The sequence below is a fragment of the Magallana gigas genome, chromosome 7, assembly GCF_963853765.1.
Source record: "Magallana gigas chromosome 7, xbMagGiga1.1, whole genome shotgun sequence".
NCBI classification, from domain to species: Eukaryota; Metazoa; Mollusca; class Bivalvia; order Ostreida; family Ostreidae; genus Magallana; species Magallana gigas.
In genome coordinates this window covers 18,263,947-18,276,978 of record NC_088859.1, presented here as the reverse complement: position 1 = coordinate 18,276,978, position 13,032 = coordinate 18,263,947, and the positions used below count along the sequence as shown (strand labels likewise).

The 13,032-nt window shown below is 32.6% G+C and overlaps 1 protein-coding gene across 1 annotated transcript in view; it reads left to right on the top strand.

Annotated features, from left to right (window-relative positions):
* LOC105339239 (heterogeneous nuclear ribonucleoprotein 87F) overlaps positions 1 to 12,464 on the top strand; it is a 29,778-nt gene extending 17,314 nt beyond the window's left edge. The window contains exons 2-16 of the mRNA XM_066066464.1: positions 81 to 98; positions 477 to 563; positions 2,032 to 2,181; positions 2,590 to 2,707; positions 3,013 to 3,143; positions 3,351 to 3,392; positions 3,750 to 3,876; positions 4,371 to 4,492; positions 6,215 to 6,460; positions 7,042 to 7,152; positions 7,641 to 7,657; positions 8,682 to 8,713; positions 11,263 to 11,327; positions 11,420 to 11,688; positions 12,262 to 12,464. Coding sequence (XP_065922536.1) covers positions 488 to 563; positions 2,032 to 2,181; positions 2,590 to 2,707; positions 3,013 to 3,143; positions 3,351 to 3,392; positions 3,750 to 3,876; positions 4,371 to 4,492; positions 6,215 to 6,460; positions 7,042 to 7,152; positions 7,641 to 7,657; positions 8,682 to 8,713; positions 11,263 to 11,327; positions 11,420 to 11,676 — 1,494 coding nt within the window. The 5' untranslated portion in view covers positions 81 to 98; positions 477 to 487 and the 3' untranslated portion in view covers positions 11,677 to 11,688; positions 12,262 to 12,464. The remainder of the gene's footprint in view (positions 1 to 80; positions 99 to 476; positions 564 to 2,031; positions 2,182 to 2,589; positions 2,708 to 3,012; positions 3,144 to 3,350; positions 3,393 to 3,749; positions 3,877 to 4,370; positions 4,493 to 6,214; positions 6,461 to 7,041; positions 7,153 to 7,640; positions 7,658 to 8,681; positions 8,714 to 11,262; positions 11,328 to 11,419; positions 11,689 to 12,261) is intronic.
* The last annotated feature ends 568 nt before the right edge of the window (positions 12,465 to 13,032 follow it).

Below are 13,032 nucleotides of genomic sequence, written 5' to 3'. Positions count from 1 at the left end.
AAATAATTCTGAAGTATATATGGAACTACAATTGACTAAGTTCATTTTGATTGGCCGATTACCGGTGTGATACCTTGAAGGGTAGGCTGAAAAGAAAAGTACGTTTCTCTTTTATGTATATCTGCGATAAAAATTATCACAAATGCACTATCTTTTAACACTGTGCGTTTACTTTGTGTGCAAATACCTGTTTCTTCTTATTCATTTGACTCTTTTGTTGAACTGCCCACTGTCAATTACCCATGTTTACATTAAATACATGTATGCTTACATTGTTTATGAAATGCAGTAAAAAGGCTGTCCATGTTAAGTAAATTCTACATTGTTCAATGTTTAACATCTGCCCACATAGTATAAATTTTTTTATAAAATTTAGGCTGCTTACCCTGATTCCTTATAAAGCACATAATAGTAGCTTTTTTGCAAGTTAAATTAACAAAATTTGACATTATTTTTAATTTTTTCTTTCAAAACAGTTTTTGGCAAAATGGCTGAAATAGACTCTGCAATGGAAGAAAAGTTACTTGGTGATGACCAGAATGCAGAAGGAAAAAAAGAAGGAGGTATTCTATTGCAAGGCTCCATGTACACATTATAGGATAAACTTTTCAATTGAGAGTTTTTTCGCGGTGTCATTTTTAAATGTAATTTCATGAACTGAAATTAACTTTTTTGACCACTCACAAATTTTAGCAAGTGGAATTTTTTTTTACTTGCAAAATTAAATGTTCACTGGCATTTTTTTCTTCTCATAGTATTAGTAATAATTTGAATAATTTCATAAAAAAAACCACTTAAATTTTCTGTAAAATATCTTAAATTCCACGTGTCTAGCTAGTGTCTGTGTTAGTACCTTTTACTGTGTTTTTAAACTCTTATGACTTTATACATTAAATAATCTTATAAGTGAATTGCTCAATAGGAATTTCAGTCCCAGACAACATAGGTGTAAAAGAGGTTTCAAAACGTATTTACCCTAAAAGAGTGACAATTAGTGCATGTGTTCACATTTTCAGTTGCTTCGGTAGGGCCGCAGAGGGGTGTTAAAAGATAAAGATGAAACAAATTCCGTTATAATTAGTTGTATTAAATCATATAAAATATTCATGACTATCATTTTTAATTGATATTTAAAACAGTATGATTAGGATAAGCAAGTGGAAACTAAGGCCCCGATCATGAACAAGTCTAATGATAACATCTGTAATGGTGGCCTAAATGGATACAGTGAATACACAGCTCAATATTCACGGTGGTTTAATGTTTATGGGAAAATTGTCTGATCGCAAACTAAGTGAATTAAAGACACCCAAACTTATGTTTCTTTGTCTACAGTAGGTATATTCAGTGTAACTTTCAAAATCTGAAAAAGACTTATTTTGTTACTCGCAAAAGTTAGCGACCACAGGTCTCTTTTAATTCGCAGTTTCAATTTTCAGCTTGCATTTAGAGAGTATTTACCGTTAATTTCGACCCCTGGTATTTTGACATTTATTTGAATGTTGCTGATTTTCTTATACATTTTCATGCTTATTATTTTTTAATAAGATTCATACTTTAATTAGAAAAAAATTGTTTAATGTTTGCTTGAGTTAAGAAATACCAATGCAAAGCAATTTTACTTTCATTGATTTTTCTTTTTTCCTATGTGTCAAGGAGGCTAAATGAATGGTCAATGAATTACCCATCTCATGTGCATTAAAATTTTGAATATGATATATTTGGCCATTAACTATATACTGGCATAGAACCAATTCTTGCCTAAGACCATTTCTTGCCAGTGCATTGTTATGTCATTTTATTAACACATAAAATTATACACCAAAAATTACATAACAATGGTTATTGGCAAGAACGGGTCACACACCAGTATAAACATAAAAAAAATTCCAAATATTTTAGATCTCAAATTTTTATGTTCTCGACACAAATCTCTTTGTCTAAAGAAAATGAACGAGCTCCAGGAATGGCTATGACCATCCAATCTTTTTACTTTCCGGTTTTCTATGTTGAGTTTATCTTTAATGGTAGATACAATGGACACATCAGAAAATTCAGGAGAGTCAGAGCTGGTGGAGGTGAAGAAGGCAGATGATGAAGAGCCAGAGGAAGAGGAGGATGCCGAAGGAAAAGAAAAACCAGCTGAGAAACGAGAGGAAGAAAACACATTACTGACAAATGGTAGGTTGTTAATGTTGTTAGATATTCTGACTTAACTTTTCCCTTTTAAGATCTAGCACAAAGTGTCAGAGAATGATAATGAAGGTATGTAAGAAAAAGATTGTTGATATTGATAAGATATTTGAGTTAGTACTAGTGTCTTAGTTTATGAAAGACTCTTGCAGTAAGAAGCCTGCAAGGCCTGTATGACTATACTTGTATCAATTGTTCTGGTTCAGAACACAAAAAAATGTTGAAAATTCATAAAAAAGAATTGAATACTTATGTTAAGATTCATTGCTTTTCAAAGAATATGTATACATCAGTTACAGACAATCATTGTTTCTATTTATTGACACAAAACTCAGAATAAAAATTGTGTAGCACACAGCTCACTGTCATTGATTTCTTATATTCTTTTATATCTAGCTATCAAGGGACCCATCAGACTGTCTGTTGTTTTGATCAAGGATCTGTCCAATCATGACCTGCATCAGGTGTTACACAGGTGTTCTAAGGCCACTCTGGAAATGGAAAGGAGGCGAGGGTATGAATGTAAATTACCTATTTTATGCAAGTACTTAATTCCACGATTCCGCAGTTTTGAATCAAATTGCGAGAATATAAAATCGCAAGCACCAATTTTTAGTTATAATTTCATATTGCCCAAAACTGTCAGAAAAATAAGAGTGATCTTCTCGCTTTTCGCGAATTTACATTTACGGCAATAAATTCCTCGCCTTTAATAAGGAATTTATAGTATATATGTCATTTATTTTCATTTGTAAGCTTTTAGAAAATATTTATATTTTTTTTTACCATATGAAAGAAAATATGAAAACTTTTTTTCAGGGTTTTGACTTTGTGGTTTGACCCATGGAGATCAATTGGAGCCCTTGCTATTCTCAAGAAACTGGCTAAACTGCAACTGTCTGGAGAAGACTTTAAAATGGAATGTCCCAAAGCATTAGCATCAATGCTGGGTAAGTAAAAAAAAAATGAAATCCAATGAATTTAAAGACTACATACTTGGTTAGTATATATATTCAAATCAATGCACAAATGTCCTACTGTAAAAGAAATATAGTATATTAGAAGATGAGCTTGCATTGATTTAAAAATTCTTCTGTTACATTACAAAAATGATCTATACTTTGGTCTGTTTTAAATTTTTCTTTTGCATATTTCAGGAACACAGAAGATAAAAGAAAAGTATCCAGATTCAAAATTTGGTAATTATCAGAAAGGGAGAAAAATATCACTCACTACCATGAAAAAATAGAAATATATAAAGAAAAGAAGTATCAAGAATTATTAAAAAGAGAGTCATACTTGAAGGCTTTGTGCCATGAGTTTGAATATTTGAAAGTTCATATCTGAATTTTGAGCAATATGAAATATGTATAATGCTCTTTTTATTGACAGAATTTCACTGTCAAATTTGCATGTGGCAACATGGAAACCACAATGGTTTCATTTGAACCCTGTCATCCCTATACTGGACTATTCCATGAAATCTGTGGGTTACTGCCACTCACACTTGACAAAGAGGGGTGGCAGGGTTTATCTTGTGACTTGTAAATTTACAGGAAATAAAAATAAAACTCTGTATGTTCATGACGTACCACCTGAAACGTCTGAAGAGATTTTACGGGTCATGTTTCCCGATGTTTCTAGTGTCAACCTACCGGTCGATAAAGAGGGGAAGAAACTAGGGTAAGTCAGTCACTAGCCACCGTGGCAAGTGCTTTTGCATTCTACAAGTTTTTCATCCATTGTTTTTGTGTCACCATCACCACATGCAGTGAGTATTACTACATGTAAATTCCACTCCCTCCATGTCTGTCAGTTTACTATCTGGCAGGGGTGGATCAAACATTAACTACCTTGGTCAGGGTGAATCAAACATTAAATACATGGCTTGGGTGGGTCAAACAAAAAGGTCACTATAGATTCTGGGCCCCTTCTAAAAGATTTGTGTTGCCTTGTTAATGTAGAACGCTGAAACATCATGCTTGTTTTGTTCGAATTTGGTAATTTTAACATATACTTTTCTTCAATTGAAAGGAGCTTGAGAAAATTTTTTTGCTTGTTAAGTTTTAACTGCTATTTTAAAAAATTTGTTAATTTTTCAAAGGAATCTTATCCCAGTCAAAGACATGATATGTTGGAAAACGAGGCAGAAATTGAAATAAATCTTGTATTTACAGGGTAGCCATTTTGGATTTTGTGTCTGGAAAGGATTGTAATGCAGCATTGGAGAGAAATCCCGAAATCCAGATCTTGGACACTAACTGCACTGTTGATTGGTACTTCCCAGCTCCTGAGGATGGTAATTGAACTGAGTGATCTATGATGTATTATCACTTCTTAATCTTATTGTGAAATATTGACACTATTTTACAGTCTCTCTGAAGTGTCTGTTTCTGTCACTTTTTGTTGTGGGTTTTTTTTCTTCTTCAAAATTGTACATATTACCTATCAGTGAAAATTTTGTTTGTAATTGATCTGCAGAAAAGAATTCAAACTTTCCTGTCTGACCCGTAACTAGTAACATGAAACTAGAGACAGGTATTGGAAAAATCTGACATCTTTTATTTATTTGGAAGTTCTTTAGCCTCCTTGAACAATTTTTCAACATGATCATCTTGGAAATTTCATGTTTGCAATGGCAAATCGCAGAGGGGGCATTTTAAAACAGAATTTTTGTCCCCCGCCACAACGCGGAGCGGGGACATAGAAATGCCGGGCGTCCGTCCGTGTGTCAGTCCGTCACACTTTTTTGTAAGCGCTCTCATGCCTACAAATTTTGACGGATTTTCATTAAATTTATACCAAATGTTTATACCACTATTACCTTGGTCAAGTTCGAAAATCAGCATTGGTCGATACTTTTTGTTGGAGTTATGGGACTTAAACCACAATAATGACTTCGTTTTATCCAAAAATTGACCTTGTAAGCGCTCTCATGCCTACAAATTTTGACAGATTTTCATTAAATTTATACCAAATGTTTATACCACTAATACCTTATTCAAGTTCGAAAATCAGCATTGGTCGATACTTTTTGTTGGAGTTATGGGACTTTAACCACAATAATGACTCCGTTTTATCCAAAAATTGACTCAGTTATGGGACTTTAACCACAATAATGAATCAGCCTTGGTCGATAGACTCGATACTAGTATACTGCTTGACCAGCGGGGGACCCAGGAATTCTATTCTTGTTATACTTGAATGCATGTGGTTCGAATACACATTTATGCATAATTAAATATAAAAAAAAAATAGCAAATAATAAGCAAAAAGTGATGGAATTCAGGACTTGAGACAAGCCTTAGACGTTTTTTACCATTAATTGTTTTAGGGAAACAATTATACTTTGGCAATAAACACTGAATAGAAATTCCACACAAAGGACTATGTGCGGTATGATGCATTTTTCACCCCCAAAATTTAATTTTTTTTAAAGACCTATAAAAATAAGGTGGCAGATAGTTGAAATGTTATTAAAAATAAGACTTAGTGTTTAAAAGGTTATCACCACAGTGACGTCATTATGTAGAAATGACGTCATGAAAATTGTCTTAATTTGATAAATTGATGCTTTGGAGCAATTAATGTGTGTTTTCTGATGGTTTTTCGACCGGGAAACATCGAGCGCAGGCTAGCTCAAGTACCATTTTTTAGTATGATGTGTATAATTATAGGAAGAAAAACATACGTTAAAATTTTACCTGAGTAGACCTGCGCTCTATACTTTCGAATGCAAAATACCCCCCAAAAAATGACAATATTTTCATTTTTTTTGCAAAATTTCAGGAATTTACGTGATGTCATAGATAAACAGCGAATGAGTAATGATGACTAAAATCAAGACTGAAGTGATAGGCATTCTCTGTACAATGATTTATGGAGATTTGATTTTTATACGACACTATTTTTAAAATTGGGGGCAAATAATGCCAAATATTTAAACATTCAAAATATTGTCCTTTATATGAATATATACAACACCAAACTGTTAATACACCTACAATTTTCTGTAAATCAGTGGAAGAGCCAAAAGAAAGACAGAAGAAGCAACACAGAGACCAGACCAGTGGCTGGAGGAAAAGGAACCGTGGGGGAGGGTATGGGGGGAACTTCAGAGGAGCCATGGGGGGTGGAGGAGGCGGCGGCGGTGGTGGTGGGGGCGGCGGCGGGGGTGGATTTGGTGGTGGTTTTGGTGGCTTCCCTGGAAACAGAGGACGCGGGAACCACATGGTCCATGGGGGCTTCAACAACAACAAAAGATACAGTAAGTCACCCATGCAAAGAATGTGTATCAATCATTTGTATGTATAAATCCCAGGAGGATTCCTTTCTGCATTTACCTACGTTTCATACATGTATTCACATTTTTTTAAAGAATTTTTAATGGTGAATGGTGTGAATTATCAGACTTTAAGTTATACATGTACGAAGAATTCACACAAAAAAAATAAAATAGACATTGACATGTTTTGTAAGGCAGCAGACGTCATGACTGGTCTCTGAAGAAGTCCTCTTGAAAAAGAACATTTTAATAGTAAATGTACCCATACATGTACATACTATAAACCAACTTTTATACATGTGTGAGAAATGTCTTGAGGTTCGCGAAACCCATGTCATCACCAATTTTTCTTACCACAAACCAGTCCTCAAATGTCTTTGGTATTATGTTTTACATATAATCAAAATTTAAATTTGGAAAATTAATCGCCAAGAACCAGTTTGACTCTAGTAAATCGCTAAAAAAAGTCGTCCTGTATAAAAGTTGGTTTACAGTGCTCATCTTTAAATGATCAATCCACTGGGAGTCTATTTATCTTCAAGTGGTTCTTTTGTCCTCTGCAGTTGCAAAGCAGGAACACATGAATCAAATGTTGATGAACCAAATGCAGAATTTGGCATCAATGGTCCAGGGAGGAGGTGGCCCCGGGGGATTTAGCGACCAGGGGGGCTACGGTGAGTAAATGCTGTTTGTTCTAAATCCTCCTATAATTATCAAACAATGGCAGAATTTAAGCAGAATTTAAGCATCTTTGTGACTGTTTTTAGTGATTATTAAACTATCATGAATGGTTTCTATGGTGTGTAATCAATAGTGACTTTGACAGAATTAAATTATGCCCAAGTTACAAGTATGTTATGTTAAAAGTTACCATAATTCTCCAATTTCAGAAAAATTAAAAAAATACTGGTAGATACGTATTGGATATTTATAAAGTTTGTATTTGATTTACTTATGATTTAGATAAGTCTATAGAAGTAAATCCTGGTTGAATGCTCCAAATTTCCACATGTACATGTATACAGGTTTATCATACAAATTGTATATTTCCATAAATGAACAAATATTTTTCAACTATGTGTACAAAGTATAATATTTTGTTCTTTGAAGTACATGTGAGTATACTCTAACCTTTAAAGTACTTTCTACTCTAAATCTTTAGGTCCAGGTGGTCAAGGGGTAAGTGTCTATTCATTACAGTGCTACTTATATTTACTGTAAACCAACTATTTTTCCTGGTGACTTTATTTTGCAATTTATCCAATATAAACTGGTCTTATTGGTCTTACTCAACTTATTTTCCTGACCAAGCTTTATCCACACCTGTTATTTTTTAGTACAACTACATTTTTATTTCAACTATATGGCAAATATTAGTCTGCAACAAGAAATATTCGCGACAATGAGGCGTAAATTTCTTGCACCCAAATAAAAGTTGGTTTACAGGAAGCTCATCAGATGTATTTATTTTGTGGGAATAGGATTTTAAGGTATAGACTATTAAAAGAGTGATTGATTTGTCTTGTTCGAAGAAGTAATATAGAGTACTGCATTTGTATGTTTATGATAACTCTTAAAGTAGATCCAGTGTTCTGTGATGTCACACTTTTTTTGTAAAACTTTGAATTCTTTAAAAATTGTGCAAGATAGTTTTATTTATTTTATGTGAATATAATCACATGGATGTAATTAAAATATTGGTAGGTTCAAGATATTTTCGCACTTAATTTTATACCAAATTTCTTAAATTTTTATATATTTTTTCTATGCAAAGGGGAAATAACTCTTTTTCTGACTTTTCTCTCAGTTGTATGTCTAAATGCTATAGTTTTTCTTATTCCAACGATTAATTTTAAAATATTTTTGTAATTTTAGATTACTGATAAAGTTGACATTAAAATTAAACAAGAAAACAAATTTCTGCCTACAAGTTTTTACTTTTAACAAAAAAAAATACATGTTTCTAATGCAAAAATATGCTTTAGTTTATGTTTATCTGGCATCTAAAAAAGTGTGATGACATGTATATTTTTTCTAACAATTGATGACATTTAAGTTTATTTAGTCGAAATCAGTTCGGTTTTTCAACTTTCCTCAGAGAATTTTACGAGTATGGAGCTACCTTAAGAACCTCTCAAAAGCAAAATTTTGCAAAATGTCATGGTCTCTTTTTACAAAATGGGAGATTTTTGGATTTTTTTAGGTGGATGATTTTGATCAAGGATTTCGTGACAAGTAAGTATACAATTACTAAGATTCCTATAAAGGTTAAATGGCATATCTAGGTGAAATATTTTGGTATGAAATTGAGTCAACATACTTTAAGTACATCAAAATTAAAATGAGGTTGTAATAAAATAAACTACCAAAGTTGTTTACCAACATGACCTCTTGTATTTCTTGTTTATTTTTATGAGGTATAACGCTTTTAACATTAGTCCTGATGAGTTTCAAGGAGCGTGGTCATGATTTGGGTCATATTTTTTTGTTTTTAATGTTTAGAATGCTTCAGTAAGGCATTTCTAATAGTCAACCAAAATTTGAGTGTCATTTGTCGAGTTACAAGCAAAAGAATCTGGGGGAATAAGCCGTTGCAAATGCCCACGACCTTCTCATACCTCTAATAAGAAGTAATAAATGTACGAGTTAACTGGGCATTTAAACGGTGGACAGTATTGTCCAAATGAAAATGTCCAAAAAGGCGTAACTGTGCTTAAGGTGCCTCACTACTACACCTTGAAATAGTTTCTCAAATCAGCAGAAAATTACTTGATTATGATACAAAGCGTGATGGATAAGAAGTATATATGTCAAATAGGCGAAAAAATGTGCAATTTTAGATAAAAAATGACAATTTCAAAAATTTCATTCAGTAAACATAAACAAAAGCCCCAGGTGGATTCGAACTCATGACCTGCGGTTCACAAGCCTGATGCTTTAACCACTGAGCTACGACGATATACATCTGAATTGATTGATACAAACAGTTTAACAAAACAGTTAAATCGCCATCTTGTGACGTAGTGTCTTAAAAAGTATAAGTCTCGGTGTAGTGAAGTACCTTAAATTTTATAGTATTTACTTATACATTAAACTGGCAAATTTGAAATGACAATCACATACTCATTTAAAGAGTTTAAATACAAAAATGTTGATTACTTTCTATAAATATTTTATTTACTAATTTACCTCAGTCATCATATACAACCCCTAACGCAGGGGAGTCGACAAAGAGTATGGGGGAGTCGATTCCACCATTTGTAGTAGTCGATTTTTTCCGGAATTTAGGTAACACCTTTTGTAGGTATTTAAAACAAGTTTTTCCAAAAAAAATGAGTGGCGTCGGAATCAAATTGAAAGGGGGGAGGGCTAGACTTGTTAAAAATACCGGTATTGACAAGCAAAAAAAGGTCTTTGGTATGTATGAATTTGCAAAAAAAGTTAGCGCCCCCCCCCCTTCTTAATTAAGTTAATCGTTGAATTTTCGAATTCATTAGGCGCACACTGTACGTTTGACTTAGTTTGTATTCTGCATTTTGAGCACAATTACATGCTTTTGTCCAGTGTATGTCCCTGTTATGTTAACAAGACTCTCAAGGATTCAGAGATGGAACGTTTTATCTTGCCATTTAATAGTTTCTTGCATGCACAACAACCATCTGTTTACAATGTGAAATCGTGCAATCTTAAAAAGAATAACATTCATTTCATATTTTATATAAAAGTAGTAGAATGCAGATCAAATAATTTCAAGTTATTATTAGCAAATTTTTAATTATTAAGAAAAGAAAAGAAAAATACATTTTAACAATGTATATTATTAAGTATAAAAAGAAAATTACATTTTAACTATGTAAACAAAAAGATAAACAAAAAACCCCCAAAACGCGTACGATTCGAACACCCGCTTTTACAGTGCCATTTATTCAAAGAACTCCTCGTTTACCACTACACCACCGATTCACTTGTTTAGAGGGTATAATATATCTCATTCTATTGTTATCAGTATTACGCAAACAACTGGACTTAGCCATTTAAAGACAAATCTTAAAAATTAAAAGAAGAAAACTTACTTTTTACCATAGAGTGGGTTTTCGTACCATTTTTTGGAAAATCGAAAAAGATAGACGTTGATATGTGTTATCAATATTCGTTCTTTAAAAAATGGTACGATGACTCAGTCTATGAAAAAATGTAATTTGAACATCCGATTTCTATATCATTTTGTTGCCAAATTAGCATATAACTATTTTGTTGTCTTAATAACAATTAAATGTGAAGTTACTTTTTGTGGGGTATGGCAGCACTGAATGTATATGATTACATATGTTTAATAAATGTAACAAAAATGAAATTTGTTAAAAAAAAAAACACCAAGAACTGTTTATCAATGTTCAAACGAAATAGTAGATTAAAAATCAGCTTGAAAAAGAACTTTAACCAATATATTGAACCAATGTTAACAAAAGCATGGCACTGGCCTTGTTTACAAAACAAAGAATCGTGATCTCTGTACATGTTTCTTGCTTTTAGCTGTACTACTGACACACAAATTTTGGTTGATTTTTAGAAATGCATTTATACTAAAGCATTGTAAATAATAAAAATAGAAAAATGAAGTTTGACCAAAGCGTGACCTTTAAAGTATTTTCAAAATTTTTATTGTGAGAAAATGGTCAATGTTTTTGTTCATATTCATATATTTCAGTTGCGTGAACTGTTCAACACATTTTTGTTTTTCCTAAAACCTGAGTCAATTTACAAGAATTTTTTTTTATTCACAGCTTTGAAAACTATCAGTCTGGTTATTATGATGATGACTATTCAGCTCCAAACAAAAGAATGAAAGGTTATTACGTGTGACCTCCTCTCTTTTTCCCCTTATTTGTGTCAAATTAAACAAATAGAATAAAGTTATATGATGCTTTAATACTGTTGTAGGCAACCGAGGCAACAGACGAGGCGGTGGTGGAAATATGGGAGGGAACATGGGAAATATGAGTAACATGGGAGGAAACATTGGAAATTTGGGAGGAAATATGAGAGGAAATATGGGAGGAAATATGGGAAATATGAGAGGAAACATGGGAAATATGGGAGGAAACATGGGAAATATGGGAGGAAATATGAGAGGAAACATGGGAAATATGGGAGGAAACATGGGAGGAAACACAGGAAGAAATATGGGCGGATGGTAGACATGTGGACAGGTAATCTAATGAATCAGGTGTACAATTATATCATCAAAAGCTTCCAATATTCTGACAGATGAAGTGAAACATAGTTACAGCGAACATGCATATAACAAAATTGCACTTAGTAGACTGTTTTGTTTCCCTTTGCTTAAAATTTTATTATAAACTAATAGCTGATTTAAAAAATTACAGTTATAATGCATCAAAATTGGGCCTCCCTGGTGCTTCTCTACAAATGTGATTTACCATAAACCACTGATGTCACATGCACAAAAAATTACATCTGAATACATGTTAGGGACTAGATATATCACTCTTTTTGGGGTGTTTTTTTTGTTTGTTCACAAGATATTGACAGGAAGAAAACATGATCAATATATAATTTATAACATTACTTCTTGCTTTTTTTTTTAATTCAGGCTTGCATTATAAATTTTACTTTTCTATTTATCTGTTTCATAAGACAAATCTGATGAAATTGTTGATACAGTAAAAAAAAAAGATATGAAAAATGTTTTGAAAAAAAAGAATGATTCATTCATGATTCTACATATTTTCATGATTTTTTTTTATAAATCTCTTCCACAGGTTAACCAGCACATGCTCCAACATTGCAGACTTTTACAGAGTTCTTGTGCTTATAAAATAAACATTCATTGTAATTCATCAAAACATCATGGACAGACTTTTTAAGTGTTCTTTGTTTATAGATGTGATTTGAACTTGTTTTTGTATATGTGCTTACTGTTGTCTTCTGGAAGAAGATAATAAATAAAACGCCAAAAAACGAAGACATTTTTTTTTGCCCTTGTTTTATTTGACATAAATTCATTACGTTAAAAAACCAATGAAAGTAATTAAGAGAAATATATTACTGTGGTTTCATTAATATTCAAGGGTATCAATTTTTGTGGATAAAGTGAAAATCTCAGTTTCAAGGATGCGTAAATTCGTGGCCAATGACCCTATCAATACAAAATGTTAATAGAAATTGCACTTCGATGAACTTTAAGTTTCGTGGATCAACTAAACAACGAAATCCACGAAAATTGGTATTCAACGAATATTGATGAAACCACAGTATATTATTGTATTCTTCTATTAAAAGTATACAGTACTTGCATGATGTCGCAGAGAAATATATGATATATAAAAGTGTGAATTATTTGTATATAATGGGCTCAGTATTGCAATGATTGATCCTACTAGCACTAGCTAATGGGGCGAGTCCTTTAGCTCAGTTGGCAGAGTGATGGTTTTTTAACTAAAGGGTACTGGGTTAGAGCCTAGTTGTGGTCATTCCTCCTCTTCTTTTGCACATACAATGCATCTGGTCTACTGAACTCTTATTGAATGGAC